The following is an 18,835-nucleotide window of genomic DNA, read 5'->3' on the forward strand; positions in this document are numbered from 1 at the left end:
TAGTGGGCTTGGTGGGTCTGTCTTGGGATTACCACTTGGAGAGGATAGATTGACCGGAAACAAATTTCAGCACAGAATTTTGAGAAATATGTTGGTCAGTAATTCAGCAACCACCTGGAGCATGCTCTTGAATTCCCAGGAGAAGGCCACTCACTTCCTTGCTAGACCTATCCTAAAGATGGTGACATGTGGTAGACAGGTAAATGGAGAATAAGGAAGGTTCTAGATAACAGCCTAGTAGTTAATGATGTTGGATTGTGCACCTGCTGCATCCGAACTCTTCCCGCATTGTTTCTGGCCTCATGTGAGGTTCTGTTCACTGCTGTGTAAGTTGTTTACATCTGGTTTATTGGGGTTCTGTCTTGACTGGATGTTCTTCTGTGCTCTAGTGATTGAAGAATTCCCTCAGTTGAGTCTTTGACTTTCCAGGTTTCCAAGCGAGACTCAGTCGCCTTCATGGAATGCCTGCCAAGAGTATTAGAAAGTCTGGAGGAGCCCCAGCTTCAATGGTAGGCATGCTTTCTTGCTTTGTTGGACTGTCATGTTTGGAATTATATCTATTTCTGTGGACTAAAAAGCCACACATCCTCATTCTTTGTTTCATATTCTAATGTTATACTTAAAAATGATCCATTTTTTTGTAGGCTGCAGACTGGACCAGTGAAATTCCCCTATAAACCAAATCTTCTAATGCTAATAAATTAGTTACGTTTTCAACATCTGGGGAATACCATGCGAGGGACCTGGCTCCTGTCCTCTCCCCTTGGAGGAATTTCATTGAAGTGAGAGCCTCTTTGATGCAAAGATGGGGCTGGTTTTGCTGGAGGACTGGTATTCTTCCTTTAGCTAGAAGTGAAACCTGATTGGGGAGCCTCTCTAGGTATCTAAGTTGGCCCTGGGGTGGGCAGAAAGTATTGTAAATTTTAAATATTTTTCTCTTTCGTGATATTTTTGCATTGAATCCATTTATGTACCACTTGCGTTGCCAAAATGCTAACAAAAATTAGAAAGTTTAAAACGTCCAGATCTTATATAAGGATTGCTTAATGTTTATATTGTGACTGCGTAAGAGCAAATTTTTACATCTTTGATTGTTTATAAATAAAAAACACATAATACATTGATCTTGATGGTTCATTTTTAGAGAACTCGTATATGATTAGCATTACTTAAAAATTTGCATTTGAAATTTCAGGGTATTTAAAATAAGAGCTACGATGAGTAATAGGTAGGGTTGCTCATTTTTGCTAGAGTTTGTATCTTGTTCACTTTGCTTTCCACTGAGATCATTGCTCTGTATCGCGAACCCATTGTATTTTATCACAGAGTATTCACTGTACTGCACACCCATCCTAGTGTCAACTAGCCACAGTGATGACTCATCTGTGCTAGTAGAAGTATTTACCATAACCTTTGAAGTCTTTGTCTGATCTGTGAAGCCAATCGAAGGAATCATTTGGGCTCACTGTTTATTGAAATCATATGAAAGCTGGTATTTCAACAAATGCTGCATTGCTCTGAATTGTACCATCATGTTTAAAAGCGAGAGCTGCTTGTACAGTTCTGAAGTAGGAAAATACCCCATAACAGACACATGTGAGGGTGAAAATACTGGCATGACCACATTTTTCACCACATAGAGAAGAAATAGAACATATCTGTTAATGGAATAGTAGACATTACTTTGGGCCATTTAAGTTCTTCAAAGTGGTTATATTACAATGATTAATGATTCTGTTATGTTCCAATAATTGATGAAAATGTGATTGAATACATGTATTTTTATGTTGTTGTATGGAATAATGAAATAATGATTAATTTAGTATCTAATGGCTAACTTAAATATGATGGTTGGAAAAGAAACTTAAGAGTTGACCATAATGTAAAGTGATTAAACAATGAAAGATTTTAGCAAATGATTTATCAGGACTACATGACAGCTTCAGATTGCTTATCTGAACTGGATAGATAAAAGGTGAGAGAGTACAACTTTGAATTCTCTTTACCTTTGCATATTTAAAATACTATTTTAGTGGTAATATCATGTGGGGTTTGGTGATTTGTTTTTTTAATGCTGTGTCCTTTGGAGTGTAAGTTTATGAATTTTTTACCTAAATCACAAAGATGCTTTTATTCTCTTTTGTATGATTGTCTTTTAGATCTGAATGAGTCACTTTGAAGCCTTGGCCTGTGAACTTTGCCTCATTGGTCATGAATCTAGATGAGCACTAGATTGTTCCGTTTTACCTATTTTTATTCATGGTTCCATTTTACCTATTTTTATTTTTGGTTCACTGCCTGCTTGAGCATAGCTTGGATTTGTAGCCCATTTTCTAGCCTGATTGCAATCTTACTGTGGTATTTTATAGAAGCTATTACAACTGATAGACTGGCTTCATGGTATTGATGACACATGGCTTTACCATAGTAAAAGCTGCTTCCCTGCCTAAGTTGTAAAACAGTGATGAGGTGTCACATGATGGACATATACTTTGGATATCTAAGTAAACACTCTCTCACACACGCATACTCACACATATACATATATATGTATGAATCATGAAACTAGTGTGTTAGGCCATAAACTGTTTTTCTGGTGTTCAGGTTTTTTCTTTGTTGTTTTCTGTTTGTTTTGTTTTTTATTCAAAAATTGTACTAAAGAGATTGGACTCCTTCAGGTTTATCTTCTTTCCATCCTGAATTGTCCTTGTTTGGATTTTTGAATGCTGTAATAATTTTTTATGTCCAATAAAATGTTTGGCTTCAGCAAGAAAGGTAAGAGTTATGGTTCATACTGATATTTTTGAATGTCTGTGCTCAGTTTGCCATTCTTTTTCACATTGCCTGCAGTATCTGTAACAGTCTCATTTATAAGTCACAAATCTCAAAAAAATTACAAAACCAGTCAACTCTCCTCTTCTTTTATTGAAATAGCCCTGACTAGGGCAGCTTTAATTATAAATACTACAAGAACTGGAAATCAGCAAGCTCTCTGTTAAACAGTGGTCCTTGACTTTCAGTAATAAGAAGTGAAATTTAGACTTTCACTGGCAAAAGACTATTTTGGAAAGAGATTAATTTTCTAGGCCAAGTCCCAAAACAAGTTACTCCAAGTCATAAAAGAGAATTGGGACGCAGAGCTTTGTTTCTTGAGCAGATGAGTGGTGGCTGCAGATAATGCTCTTTAAAGGGAATGATCACAGGGGAGCCTCTCACTGAAATATCCATGTGTGTAGCTTCTGGGGAGTGACAGTTTTCAAATGAATTGCTTGTCCATTATCACTGTTGGCATATTATCTTCTGTACCTGATTATATGAAGCAGGTTAGCATGAAGCCTGATTATGTTATAAGCCTCTGCTCCAAGAAAAAGAGAACAGTGGGTTCAGGGGGCCTCTCACCCCAGCCCTTGCTGCAGATGATAGAGAGAGAACTTGGCTTCTCTAAGTTTCCAAGGAAGGTCACCATATTTCATGTAGCAGGTTGATTAACATTGAACTTATGGCCATTAACTTGTTTCTCCATGCCTCAACAGAGCTAACACTTGTATTTTCTCCATTAGAACCCCCCTCTGCCAAACACACACATGCACACGCACACACAGGTTTCCCCTCTAGCCTTCACTCTGGGACCAAAACAACAACTTGTCAACACAGGGCACACAAATGTGAAAACCGTTCTACTGAAAATACCACTGACTGTGGACCCCTGTCCCAAGATGCGAACTGAAAGAGGAAGGCGGAGCATTACCTTAGTGAACTTAGGCATACTGCACATATCACAGCAACGAATTCACCTCTGTAGGTAGGGCTTTGGGGCTACAGAGTCAGGTGAGAGAAAAAGCCAGTTGGCGGGTGCCAAGCTTTCAAAGGAGGAAGTGAGCCAACTGTGCTTAGTTCTTATAGAGCAAAGTACTTTGTAGGTAGTGAGCAAGCCAGCATTTTTGTGAATCTCTTTCTTTTTTAGTCTCATCACAAGTTGAAGCTTATTTTCCCTTTCTGTTCAATGGAAGTAACATCTATTTGAGTGAAGTCTGGTTAGGATCAGATCAGATCTGTGCACATACTGGGCCATGCAAAAACCACAGCACATAGCGTCTGTGACAGAGGTAGCAGGTACTCTTACAGTTAGACAAGTTAAGCCCAGTTGTTCATTTAGAGAACACTTGTCTCATGAGCCACACGCCATATTTGGGCTTTAGAAATTTCCTGTTAATGTTGTATATAGAATTATTATTATTGTTTGCTTCTGGGATACACCCAGTGCTCAGAGCTTATCCCCCTCTGCATCTGTGCTCAGGGTCACTCCTGATAGGGCTTAGGGAACCATATATGATGCCAGTCATGGAACCCAGGTTGACCACCTGCAAGGCAAGTACCCTATAATACCCAAGTATTATAGCTGCAATGCCTATAAAATTATGTTTTAGAAGAGGGAAAACACCCAAGGGTTATTCCTGGCTCTATGCTCAAGGATTACTCCTGTTGGAGCTTGGGTATGGCCATATAGAATGCTGGGAATCAAACCAAGAAATGTTCAAGACAAACTCTACAGTCCCTAAAATTGCCTTTTATTGAATACTTATGTGCTGTAAGTTAGCCTATATGTTTGTCTTTTATCTCAGTTACTTTCGAGCTGGTCCTTACTTCCAGTATAGCCTGTTAAGAATTATTTCAAAGGAGTTTAATTTGACAACCATTGAACTGTCACTGTCATTGTCTTCCCGTTGTTCATTGATTTTCTTGAGCGGGCCCAGTAACGTCTCCATTGTGAGACTTGTTACTGTGTTTGTCATATAGAATACGTCACGGGTAGCTTGACAGGCTTTGCCGTGTGGGTGTGATATTCTCAGTAGCTTGCTGGGATCTCTGAGAGGGGCAGAGGAATCGAACCCAGGTCGGCTACATGCAAGGTGAACCCCCTACCGTTGTGCTATCGCTAAGAGCCTGGCAAGCTACTGAGAGTATCTCGACTGCACAGCAAATCCTGGCAAGCTCCCCATGACATATTCTATATGCCAAAAACAGTAACAACAAGTCTCACAATTTGTTGTGAGACATTACTGGTGCCCACTGGAGCAAATCGATGAACCATTGAACTAAATCTCAAAAATTGATTAGAAAACTGTGAAGCTATTTGAAGTAACACTGGTACCTAACATGACATGTTCCTTATCCACACTTCACCCACCCACCCACCCTATCCCAGTCTTTAAATGATTCATTTATAGTGAAAGACTCCAAATATTTTAGATGTCGGGGCCTTAGCAACTGGTTTCTAAAAATAATCATGTACATGGAGAAGATGTCAATGGAGAAGTATAGATCGAATCCTGTAGAAGGAATTAAAGGCTGATCTATTAGGGAACTTCTTGTTGCTATTGGGTCAGAGCTTACACACTAGTGGGATGTAGGCACCATGGCACTCAGGGATGGCGTCTGGACCTCACACCTGGGAGGCATCTGTGCTGCCACTCCAGCTGTTTCCCTGACTCCCCACTTTTGCTTCTTCCATTAGACTAAGCATAGTTTGTGGGAGCCCATCTAACCAGTCTCTCCCAGTCACCTCTTTGTAATCTTAAAGCAAAGGATAGATAATTCCTAGGAATATTATCCAGGACATTCAGCCTGACTTGCCTGTATTTCAAGAATTTATGTGTCTAGTACAGTTCACCATAATAATGCTCAGACTCATGATTCCAGAATCAGTTTGGTGACAGTGCTTACTGAGGAAATCTTATGAACCTGACTTAAACACAGCCTTTCAATTAGCGAGGGTATCTTACCCCATGGTTTCCTAATTAATCACTGTTTCTATAATTAAGAATTAAAAATATATTTTTTAACTGATAATCTTTCACCAGTTGTTTCATTCACCTATTTGCCCTCTCCCCTTCTTTGGGGGGAGGGAAGGAAGGGACATGGACAACAGTGCTCAGAGGAACTCCTGGCTTAAGGAACCATGAGGTACTAGGGATCGAACCTGGACCTGCATGCAAAGCATGTACTCAAGTCTTTTTGAGCTACCTCTCTGGCCTCCTAAATTAGCCTTTAAATTGAATAGTCCATTGAAAGATCAAGAAGTAGTTGATTACAGTACTTGAAACACAATATCTGTATTACATAAATTGCACATAGTATTATAGCCATGAGCCTAAAAGTTTCATAGCTATTTGGTTCTACTTTCTTTCATGATTAGACAAGAGTAGTCCAGTGATGGTGGTGGTAGAGATGAGGTAGTGGAATGATGGTTCATTTTGTCAAAGCGCATGAATCAGATTAATTAGGTCCCCCCCCCCCCATGTTTAAAGTTTAAATATCTGAGAAAATGTGAACATCAGCTCTTAACCCAGTGGTCATGCCATACATGTAAGCAAACCATTTATCCTCAACAACACAGTAGCTCTGAACATAATCTACACCACCCTCTTCAGAATATGAAATCAATATATTCTAAAAAAAGAATATTGTGTGTTATTTCTTCTATGAAGTGATATAAGACCAAGATTTTATGAGTAGCATATTGGTAACGGTAATGATAGTATGATAATTTACTTTCTGTGTTCAACATTTGTTGCATTGTTTCTCAGGATACCAGAGGAGGAATACTTAATTTGATTTACAGCAGTTTTTCTACAGAAGAACCATTTAACATTAACTTGGTTTAGAGAAGGGAACTGAATAGACATTTTTTTTCAAGATTTTTTCAAGCATTGGATTATCTGACCCAATGATAATGGATTTTTGTCTGTTTATACCTTACTCAAAAAAGCAGAGAATGTATATTAGATATTATATATGGAAAATTATTGTGTTCTTGTGTTCATCTTTTCTATCACATCACAAATTATGTTAGGGCAGAATATGTCATTGATAACAGAAATTCATAAAAACAAGACAACTTTTACGTGCTCCTAACCAGAGAAAATTTTGTTAAAAATCCACAAAGTAGAGCCATTTATTAAAGGGATTATATAATGTATTCTGACATTTTATCTAAAGTATTTTACTTTATTTATTTATTTCACCTGTAAAGGTGATTAGAGGCTGCCCCAAAAGCCTCTATCCCTCTCAGAGAGCCCGGCAAGCTACTGAGAGTATCCCGCCCGCACGGCTGAGCCTGGCAAGCTACCCGTGGTGTAGTTAATATGCCAAAAACAGTAACAATGATGTTCTTCATTCCCCTGACCCTGAAAGAGCCTGCATATGCCATTATGGCTACATTAGCATGTGACAGGGACGAATGGAGACATTACTGGTGCCTGCTCTAGCAAATCGATGAACAACGGGATGACAGTGATACAGTGATACAGTGGGGCTAAATAAAAAAGTTTCATATTCTATAAAGAACCTAAAATGATTTTTAAAAACACAGTCTGTATCATCACCTATAATTTGACTATGTGCTAACCAGATTATTACTCTCTTTATGGATTCACTAACCAAATGCTAATTTCGGCATCTATGAAATGACTTTCGTTTGTATCAGTTAAGTATTTTTCTACTATGCAGAATAAAAATTATATATCATTTAGAATATATATAGAATAAAATATATCACTTAGAATATATCAGATATATCCTAAATATTCTAATCTGTTGCTACATAAATAATCTAGTTTTTCTCATAAAGTCAACCTGAGATTCAAATTTTATGCTAGAACTGATTTTTTTATTGATTTGCGATAAGTGGATTTTATGTCAGAAAAGCACTGCTTAATATCATTTTAATAAATCTATTACCAAAGACATTTTAATAGTGACTAATTATTTTGGAATCATCATTCATAAGTTTATATTTCCTATAGAATTTAATATCCAAAATCAATATTTGGAAACCTAATATATTTTATTATTAGCCTAATATATTTTATTATTTTAAGCTGAGTCCGATTCCTCTGGCCCTCCCAGAGAGCCTGGCAAGCTACCAAGAGTATCTCACCTGCACGGCAAAGCCTGGCAAGCTACCCGTGATGTATTTGATATGCCAAACACAGTAACAACAAGTCTCATGATGGAGATATTACTGGGCCCGCTCGAGCAAGTTGATGAACAACGGGAGTACAGTGCTACAGTGCTATTCTTTCAGTTATTAGACCACACTAGGCAGTGATCCACCACGTGCAAGGCCAGCACCTTCCCTGCTCTACTATAGCTCCAACTGCCTTTTTTTTTTTTTGAGGTAAAGGTAAAGGTAAAGGCCCTCCCATTGATCATCGATTTGCTCGAGTGGGCCCAGTAACGTCTCCATTGGAGACTTTGTTGTTACTGTGTTTGGCATATCAAATACGTCACGGGGAGCTTGCCAGGCTCTGCCGTACCGGCGAGATACTCCCGGTAGCTTGCTGGGCTCTCCGAGAGGGGCGGAGGAATCGAACTCGGGTCGGCCATGTTGGCTGCGTGCAAGGCAAACACCCTACCGCTGTGCTATCGCTCCATCCCCCATCCATCTCAAAAGTATTTTTTGAGAGCATACTTAATAGGATCACACTTATCATTAAAACTTCTCTTAGTATGCTAGGGAGCCTTTGAAAAGTGTTCTAAATGCTGTTCTGGAGAAATCAGCACTACTGATTGGTACCCATTGATCTGCTTGCATGGGGTATAAGGAACTTCTTCCTTGTTGCTCTTTAAAATAGGGCTGACCTTTCAGTGTCCCCATTCTTTTTCGCTTTTCCATCAAGATTGAGGAAACAGCTATGCTGCAAACATTTTCCTCTCTTAGAAGCTTCAACTCTGCTTTTCTGCCTTTTATGTACCTAATAGAATCATTCTGATGGTCTATAAAACTCAGTTTTCTAATTTGTCTTTGGATATGTCAGATCTCTAATATCAGAAAAGTTCAAAACCAATGATGGGTAGAATACTTCCAAATAATATTTAATAAGCTTTATCTGTATTGAAGTCACCTGGAAATCCTCCAGTTGAAGGTCAATCAGAACAACCAAGAATGCACAGAGCAACTTATAAATAAAAGGGTACCTTGTACTCCTACTAGCAAGTGCCAACCAGAGAGCTGTTTCCTGCCATCTAGACAGGGGACTTCTGCTCAGTCTAAGATAATCTGCCAACAGGTATTTATAAGCATTTACAGCCAATAAAGGCCATAAAATTGTATTGCTCTTGTTGAATCACAACTGTCTAAAACACTAATACTCTATGAATGGTCAAAGTCAAAATTTGGTGATTTATTTTGGGGGAATGGCAATTTGTGCTGTTAATAGTATATATTTTTTCATTTAAGAACTTCCTATTTTAATCTGATCATTGTTTGTTGATGATTTACCATTATTCTGTTCCAGAGTAATATAGTTTTGAACTTTAGGTTATAAGTTCAGGTCATAATATCATTGTAGTCCTACTTAAGAATGTGTACTATTTGGAGATGTTTTAGATTTGTATAGATTTTGAGGGATTTCTTAAGATACTTCATTTTCTCTGAAAACTATAGTTACTGCTTAGATTTCATTCAGTTCCTTTCCACCCATCCTTGACAAATGTTTCTATGGTTTTAATGCACAGAAATATTTTGCAGGAGTATTTTATGTTATTTGTTGAGTGAATAAATAACTGTGTTACTCATGACTCAGAAACTTGACAGTCTTGCTGAATTGTGTTTTCGGTTGGTTTTCTTGCTTCACTGGGGCAAATATGTTGGAAGGCTCTTGATGTCCTTGTGGCGCAGAGGACTAGGAAGATTGCACAAACTTTTGTCCTCAAGTTTTTAGAACTGGGGAGGGAAAAGTGACCTAGTATGTGTTCAGAGAGGCACTGACCCTAAGTGTCTTTTCATTCTCCAACTTAAATAGTATTTCTGTGTGACCTGTCTTTGTAAACTTCCTTCACTCTTTTCCCTCTGAATCCCGCTTCTCAGTTGGTCCGAAGGATGAGAGTTACTGTTAAACTGAATCCGCTTCTCTCTTCTGTCACTTGAGCTTCTATGGTTCCATTTCCACCAGTTCTGTCTGTGGGCCGTTGCTCATTACCGTCTTGTTTTGATAGGATGTTAGTCTCCCCTTCATCTCTCTGCCTTTTGTTTTTCCTCCCTCCGGTCAGCATTGCAAGGAAACTCCTTGATCCTCTAGTCCAGGTGTGTTCTGTTCCACCTCCACTGATTGCCTATGAGGGCTTTTTCTTTTCCCCAAGAGGGTCTCAATTTCCCCTTTGCTTCTGCTGCCCACATTCAGGCATATTTGTTCTTCTACACCTCTGTTGATCTTACCACCGTCCTGTATCATATGGTTACAGTCAGATCCTTAAAGGCATAATTGACGTTATGTACTTTTTCTGTGAAAACCTTCCCTGTACATCTAAGTCTTTCTTCCCCATAGTCCAAGATCACACCATCCTCTGAAATGGCATTGCATCTGCTGTTTCACTGGTGAGAACCATCTGATCCAGGGCTGTTACTCCCCTTATGTTTGCTCTGTACCCTAAACAAAAGGCAGCATTCCTTGGATTTGACGGGTCTTCAAGTCTTGGCACATGGTATATGCTTAATAATTTTTATAGTGTTGATGGTGATGCACTGGTGATTTTCCTTTTGCTTTTAGTGTGTTTTCCACCATCCATACTGCCAGTTCATTCCTTCCTGCTAAAATCACTGTTTAAGCTGTTCAGTGTTTGGTTGATTTTTTGTTTATTTTTTGTGTTGAAGCCACATGCAGTGATGCTCCTGGCTTATTCTTAGCTCTGCATTCAGGGATTGCTCCTAGCAGGGGTTCGGGGTACCATATGGGGTACCATGGATTGAATCTGGGTTGACTACATGCAGAGAAATCACCCTTACCTGCTGTACTATTGCTCAGACTCCAGCTACTCAGTGTTTTCATTAACCCATTTAAATATTTATTAATCTGATAGCCCAGCAAACTACTGAGAGTATCCCACCCACATGGGCAGAGCCTGGCAAGCTCCCTGTGGCATATTCAATATGACAAAATGAGTAACGATAACAGATCTCATTCCCCTGACCCTGAAAAAGCTTCCAATCATTGCAAAAGATGAGTAAGGAGAGGGTGCTAAAATTTCAGGGCTGGGAGGAATAGAGACGTTAGTGGCACCCGCTCAAATAAATCGACAGACGTTGGGATAACAGTGATACAGTGAAACAGTGATTAATCTGATAGTAGTTAAGATTTCCATGGCATGAAGACTGAAAGGCAGATTGGATGCTTTGTTTCCCACAGCAGGACTTGTCCATCTTTTGTTTGGGGTGAATCCCTAAATATTTGTTGTTGCCCATGAGACGTCTTGGACATAGCATGGTAAGTAACCCAGGGATGGGTTTTGAGTCTGTGACTTATGGTTATGTTTGCAAAGCAGAGGATGAGGAGCACGGGGTGTACAGACTTTTGGTGGTTCCTTTAGCTTTAGTAGTGTATCATGACATATCGGTAGCTCAAATTTCAGAATTTTTCTATAAGCCTCGAACCTTCTGGGATGAAGGTAGAAGTAATAACATATGGTACTCAGGCTGAGGAATGTGTTTTGGGGACCCACCTTGTGTGGATTCCTACATATTTCTCTGTCTATACCCTGTGGAAGAGGGGTCTGGAGCCTCCAATTCTGGAACCCCATGGAATCTGTGCCCTCCACCCCCAACCCTAGGCTCAGTGCAGACTGCCGTGCATATACCACTGCACTGGGCAGGGTTGGGCAGCCACCCTCACAGTTTTGGATTTTCATCCCTTATAATTTTGTTGGCAGAACTGGTTTGATAACATCTTCCTTTGCTCTTCTCTGTTCGTGTGGAATTACGCCTTTTCTTTTCTTCATGCTCATTTCTCGGGGGCAGAGGGAGGGAGCTGACTATAATGTGTGAATCATACTCACTGGGAAGTCTAGATAGAGCTAAGTGTCCTTTTCTCTTTACTTGTCCTTTTTTTTTTAAAATAGTAGATAAAGAGATTCTGAGTCATGATGAACTGAAGTATCCACCAGAAAGCCTTTGCTGTGCCCATCTTCCCTGCTTTCTGTCCAAATACAGCATCCATTAGTCTGCACCTTGATGTTTACACTTAAGAAACATGTCAGCCAGCTGTAATTCATACCTGTTGTTTCATCATCTGCTTGGTCATATATTCATAGCATGCCAATTTCTAGATCACTGCTAATTGTATTTGGTTACACTTGTAGAATTCTTATTTCATAGTGGTATCTTTTTTCAGATGTGAATTCATGACATGTTCACAAAAGGCCTGTTGTCAAAGATTGCTCTTTCCACGGTACAGACTGGAAAAAGGGACTGTGACTTGTTCCAGTTGGTAGTAATAGCATTTAACTGTGCCCCTGTGGTCCATTTCTCCCCAGGAACACAACCATCAATCTATATGAACTCTCTCCAGGGTAAAAAATGTATTTTCGGGACTGGAGCAATAGTATAGCAGGTAGGGCGTTTGCCTTACACGTGGCTAATCTAGGTTCAATTCCCAGCATCCCATATGGTCCCTTGAGCACCGCCAGGAGTAATTCCTGAGTGCAGAGCCAGGAGTAACCCCTGAACATTGCTGGGTATGACGCAAAAAGCAATATATATATATATATATATATATATATATATATATATATATATATAAGGCTGGAGGAATAGCACAGCGGTAGGACGTTTGCCTTGCACACAGCCGGCCTGGCCGAGCCAGGTTCGATTCTTCTGCCCCTCTTGGAGAGCCCGGCAAGCTACCTAGAGTATCTTGCCTGCACAGCAGAGCCTGGCAAGCTCCATGTGGCACATTTGATATGCCAAACACAGAAACAATAAAACAACAAGTCTCACAATGGAGATGTTACTGGGCCCGCTTGAGCAAATCAATGAACAACGGGAGGACAGTGCTACAGTTCTACGATATATATACATATATATATACATATATATATGTGTTTGTATACATATATATATATTCACTTAATTTTTTTGGTTTTGTTTTGTGGCCACACCCGATGTTGCTCAAGGCTCTGGCTCAGGAAGCCCACTCCTGGTAGGGCTCAGAGGATCCTATGGCATGTCAGGAATAGAACCCTAAGACCCAGGATGGCTATGTGCAAGGCAAATATTCTACCCACTCAACTATTTCTCTGACCCCTCCACTTAGTTTTTAGTTTGTAAAAACTGGTATACCTAATAGCCCACTAAATAGTACATCTCAGCAAGCTTATTTTAGTAATATATTGGAGGCCAGGAATATGTGTCATTGATAGAGTATTCCCTTGTAAGAGGCTCTGGGTTTGATTCCTGAACTGCTAATATTATGTATTTGTGTAATATATATATATATATATATATAATATATTTAATTCCCGGCACTGCTAGCACTAGCGCTATCCTCCCATTGTTCATTGATTTGCTCGAGCGGGCCCAGTAACGTCTCCATTGTGAGACTTGTTGTTACTGTGTTTGGCATATCAAATACATCACAGGGAGCTTGCCAGGCTTTGCCTTGCGGGTGAGATACTTTCAGTAGCTTGCCGGGCTCTCCGAGAGGGGCAGAGGAATCAAACTTGGGTCGGCCAGGTCGGCCGCGTGCAAGGCAAATGCCCTGTCTGCTGTGCTATCACTCCAGTTCACTGGCACTGCTAATATAATGATATATAGAAAATCATTATTCTGTGTTTGGTTCTTCAAATTTAATGTACTGAAACATACATGTTTTATTTTTCAAAGAAATAGTTTTGTTTTGGTTTCAAATCATGCTTTATATGCTATTCATCCAACCTATCAACTCTTTTATTTCTACTCCACATGGCTTTCTTTTCCGTCCTCTGGAACCTGTTCATTTACCCAAGTTTATTATAAGTTAAGTATATTTGTTACCTTTTGGTTAGACTGCCTTTATTTCCAAAAATGTTAGTGGTAGCAACACAACTAACTTTAAGTAGCACTTTCCTAACTTTAAGTAGCACTTACTAATTTATATAAAACACCTTTATAGACTGTATCCATTGTACAATGTAAGAATTACTGTAATTCTCATTTTATGGGGTTGTGGAGCTTGTCAAAGAACTGGCTTCATTACAAGGGATCAAAGTTAGATCTGGTGCTTTTACAAATGAATTAAAAATTATCCTCTTTTATATGTTTTTAATTGGCATTATAGTTTAGTTTGCTAATGTGAATGTTAATTAAGTCTTAAAAATAGTACGAGACTTAAGTTTTAATTTCTGCTAAACTTGACAAAAGTGTCTACTTCAATATTGGACTGGATTTTCACTTTGAAGAAAAATTTGAGAGTATTTATAACTGAAAATTTACCCTTTTCAGTTGTTGCGTGTGATCTTGAAATAAACAGCTTGTGCTAGAAATTACATGTGAATGTGGAGGGGCATGCCCATTTGCACAAACAGCAAACATTTTTGCTGGTGATATGGCCTCTAGTAGGTAATCCTCGATTTCTTTTGGATGCAACAGGACATAAAATATTTTACTACAGTCATAATCGTGAACTTTGGTAAAAGTGAGTTAAGGGATAAAAACGTGTGAATAAAATTGGATGGTCTCACCATCCCTGTAGATATGGCAGCGGCGTGTCTTTAGTGAATTAGACTTTATTCATTTATGGGCCATTTAATTTTAAACGTGAACTAAAAATAGATAATTATCACTCATCATGTTACTTTACTACACTTATATATCTCAACATACCATGTGCGGTTGTAGGGTGATCATTATAGTTTATCCTATTAATAACCAAAATTAATATTTTATATAAGTTGAAAATTAAAGTTCGAATTTGATTTTGCTTAAAACCAGCTTATTTCTGATAGTTATACCTACAAAATACTTTTAATAGTGTAGATTTTTTAAGCTTACATATTAAATATAAAATATTTTGCTATTCTAAATTATATTTATTGAAATTTTAGCTTTTGTAATTTAATCAGTGCATTTTTGTCTTGTGCTGCTCTTGTATGGAAAAAAACCATGACCTAAATTTATGTTGAAAATAAATGTGCATCACATGATGTACCCAGATTAATTTTTGCATTCATACAACAATTATATTATATTATATATCCAGTTATTTAGTACATCTAGGTACTCAGAGTTGTTTTCCTATTTGGCTCTGATGCTTTGTCTTGCCAATAATATGTTGCTTAGAGGGATGTTAAAGTGTTTAGGAATCATTTGCACGCTCATTAAGATTACCTAGGAGAATAAAATTAAAAGATTCTAATTAAAATACCATGCTTTAATCAACATTGTTGCATTTTATTTTTCAAAGACGATTCATGTAATTTTAACTGTTCTTTGAGGTTACCAAAGTTCTTGAGAAAAGTGAATCTTGTCTGCCTGTGCATTGCATTTTATTTAATTTTATCATTTTTATGATATAATATATTAGAGATTGCCAAAAATATAGAAAAATTTTAGAGAACATTTTTGGATTTGATGGATTACCACTCTTCAAAGAGAAACAAAACACTAAATATTTCTAATCCCGCATTATTTACCGCATGGGTGGTTAAATGCTACTTTAAGCCTCATAAAATTAAAAGGGAGAAATCTGCCAACTGTGGCAGGAATTGGATTTAGGAAGAGTGGTACAGAGCCAAAATATTGCTACAGAATTAAATGTCAAAAATCTTCTTTAATAGTAGATATATAGTTCACAGTGCCTGGTTATGATTAATACATTTAATCTAAATCACTGAAAGTTGCACTCTCCTTTTCCATAAAATACAATAGGACACAAATCAGTTTTACTGTAGATGGATAACAATTGGAAAATAATGCATCTTCCCGCCCAATAAATTGTCAGTTATACCTTTTAACTAAAATCAATTCATCTTTCCAAAATTTATTGCAATTTCTAATAATAAATCTCCTCAAATGTTTATTCATTTGGTTTTTGATACATTTGTGCCACTTTTGCTATGGTCTAATGTTTTCTCTTTTGATTCATTGTAAATTAGAAAATCTATTCTGGGTCGGTTTTCTAGTTAAGAAGTTGAAATCTATAACCTAGTACCTTTTCACTCTCCTTTGTACATTTTAATACCCTTGAACTTGAACTTAGAAGAAATCCAGTAAATTATTTTCAAAAGGAGACTTTGAATGTAACTTCTTGAGTAAGGGCCTTGTTCATAAAATAGGCACTTACGTGGGTATTAGATGAATTTGAACTTAGATCCACGTTTGAATCTTAAAAAGGAGGGGAGAAATAACATGTGGTTGTGACATAATTTTGTCAGTCTCTGGTACAAAGAAGAAGAAACACTTATTTGAATTTGGTACCAGGTATTGATCACATTGGAAGCCTGCTTTTACCTTTGGTTGATAATTGTTGATCCTAAGAACTGAAAGTAACATTCAGAGGAAACAGAAATCATTTTATTTTGTCTGTGTTATATAGATGTCCTCTACTTATTAATTTTCTAGTACATTTTTAAATTTCTGTATGTACGTTTTTAAACTTATCTTTAATTCATGCTAAGTGTGAGATGAAATTGACTGTTTACACACATTATGTTTTATTTTTTAAATTTTATGGTTAAAGAGTTGTTCACAATAATTGATTACCTTCAATATTCCAATACCAATTCCACCACCATTATACCTTCCCACCACCATATTTTGAATTATTCCACCCCGATCCCCAAAGCCTGCTCCCTAAGCACAACATAGTAATTTATTTTGTATTGCTTGTTATGAATAATCCACTAAAGATGATCCAAAACAGTTTCCTTAGAGGAAAGTGAGTGAAGTATTGTATCACCCTGGAGCCATCAAGCCCTTGTATACAGTATGAGATGTTCCAGGAATTCTAAAATTTAAAATAGCATGATAAAAGCTAAAATTAAATTCTTAACTGGATAGTGATTTTTTTTTATGTAAGAGTGTTGCTATTTATTCAGCCATTGATTAGGCTGATTGAATTGGGCATGAAATCCGCCTTACTTTTTTTTTTCCTTTTTTCTAATTTTATTTATTGAATCACCATGAGAGCAGTTACAAAGCTTTCGGGTTTAAGCCTCAGTCATGCAATGAAACATCTGTCCTTTCACCAGTGCCCATCTTCCACCACCAAAAACCCCAGTATACCCCCCATCCCTCATCCTCCCACCCCCCACCTGTGGGCAGATGACTTCTGCATTACTCTCTCTCTACTTTGATTCAATATTTCGACACCATACCCACCATTATTATTTGGGATTTTACCCCAATACTCAGATCTGCCAAAAAGGCAACAGTGGATAATTTGTTTTCTATTGGTGATTATGAATAACATGATGTCATACGGCCACAATAGTGGCCACACGATTTTGGAATTCCGAAATTTAATTAAATCTGGAGGGATTTCTGCCAAAACCTGCTGGGTTCCGAGATTTGTTCCTGAGTCTCTTGGATCATGGCCGTTAAGCAGCTTGATCAGGAGCCAGAGAGGCCTTCCGTGGGCAGCAGCTGGGGATCTCGTTGGGGCGGGAGGAAAGGGCTGGCTCCACCCCCATCCCGTGAGGCCCCGCATGTCTCATCACTGCGGGCCCAATCCTAACTGTTCAGTCAGGATGGCAGCCACTGAGCCACCAAGGGGGAGCAGGTGGAGGGACAGCACCCTTTCCCCTCTGAAGTGGCCCGGCACGGGTAACCTACTGCGGGGACTGGATGCATTTCTGCCAAAAGCCACTGGGTTCTGATATTTGTTTCTGCAGCTCTTGGGTCATGGCCATTAAGCAGCTTGATCAGGAGCCAGAGAGGCTGTTCGTGGGCCACGACTCAGGGTCTCATTGGGGCAGGGAAGAAAGGGCTGGCTCCTCCCCATCCTGTGAGGCCCTGCGTGTCTCCTCACTGTGGGCCCAAACCTGACCGTCCAATGGCCTCTGGAGGATGGCGGCCACCAAGCTGCCAGGGGGAACAGCCCAAGACACGGAACCTCTGGATTATGGTGACCACTGAGCCACCAAGGGGGAGCAGGTGGAGGGACAACACCCTTTCCCCCTGGGGTGGTCTGGCACTGGTAACCCATTTTGGGGACCAGACACATCTCTGCCAAAAGCCGCTGGGTTCTGAGATTTGTCTCTGAGTCTCTGAGATCATGGCCGTTAAGCAGTTTGATCAGGAACCAGAAAGGCTTTGCCTCCAGTTATATAGCTGAGCCAGTGGTAGTTTGTGGGTGTGTCTCACACATACCTAACTTTTGGTCATTTACTTTCTTGGTAAACTTGGCTCCAAGTTTTTGATGTCTGGTCAAAGGCACAGCAGCAATTTTGGGGTATCTGAAAGTCTGAAGGCACCATCAGGCTACTGATGCACTTGCCTCAGAGGTACAGATTGACCTGCTGGTGGCACCACACCCCCATGAATAGTGATTTTGGGGTCTGGTGGCAGCTCTGCGGTGTGTTACCCTCGTCTTCTTCCTAGGTTTATTTGTGAGTCTCTGGATCATGGCTGTTAATGAGCTTAAATTGTGCCAGAGGCAGTTCATGGATGTGACTGCCAGGCTCCCAAAGTGCAGGGATATGGGAGAAGGTCACCTATTCCTGACTCTGTGCAAGCCTGGAGAGTTCAGTTACAAGTCCTGCATATATATATATGGAGGAGGCTTGTCCTGAGCCTGTGGAGATCAGCCATGAGCATGGCAGATATTCAGTTCTGGAGGTTTTCAGTTGCTGGGACCCTCTGTGGCAGGTTGTGGGGCTTAACCCTCTGGGTTTCCTGGTTGGAACAGCCTGGCACAGAATCTGGTGTCATCTCCGAGGCATATTGCTGTCTTCCTTGACACATTATGTTTTAGAATGTTCCTTTTAGTATCCTTCAATCAGCCTGTGATATTTGAGTACTTCCCATTCTTTGTGCTTGTAATTATATCATCAGACTCAAGTGATATTTTCAGATAGAGTGTCC

The 18,835-nt window shown here is 39.2% G+C and overlaps 1 protein-coding gene across 3 annotated transcripts in view; it reads left to right on the plus strand.

The window, feature by feature from the left end:
• GPATCH2 (G-patch domain containing 2) overlaps positions 1–18,835 on the plus strand; it is a 159,069-nt gene that overhangs the window by 13,740 nt on the left and 126,494 nt on the right. For 2 of the 3 annotated variants that reach the window (XM_056110827.1, XM_056110828.1), the window contains exon 5: positions 430–509. In XM_056110827.1, the coding sequence (XP_055966802.1) occupies positions 430–509 (80 nt within the window). Of the gene's footprint in view, positions 1–429; positions 510–644; positions 2,898–18,835 lie in introns of those variants that run through there. The other variant, XM_056110829.1, reaches the window with a different exon arrangement.

The sequence above is a fragment of the Sorex fumeus genome, unplaced genomic scaffold (genome assembly GCF_029834395.1).
Source record: "Sorex fumeus unplaced genomic scaffold, SorFum_2.1 ptg000010l, whole genome shotgun sequence".
In the NCBI taxonomy this organism is placed as follows: Eukaryota; Metazoa; Chordata; class Mammalia; order Eulipotyphla; family Soricidae; genus Sorex; species Sorex fumeus.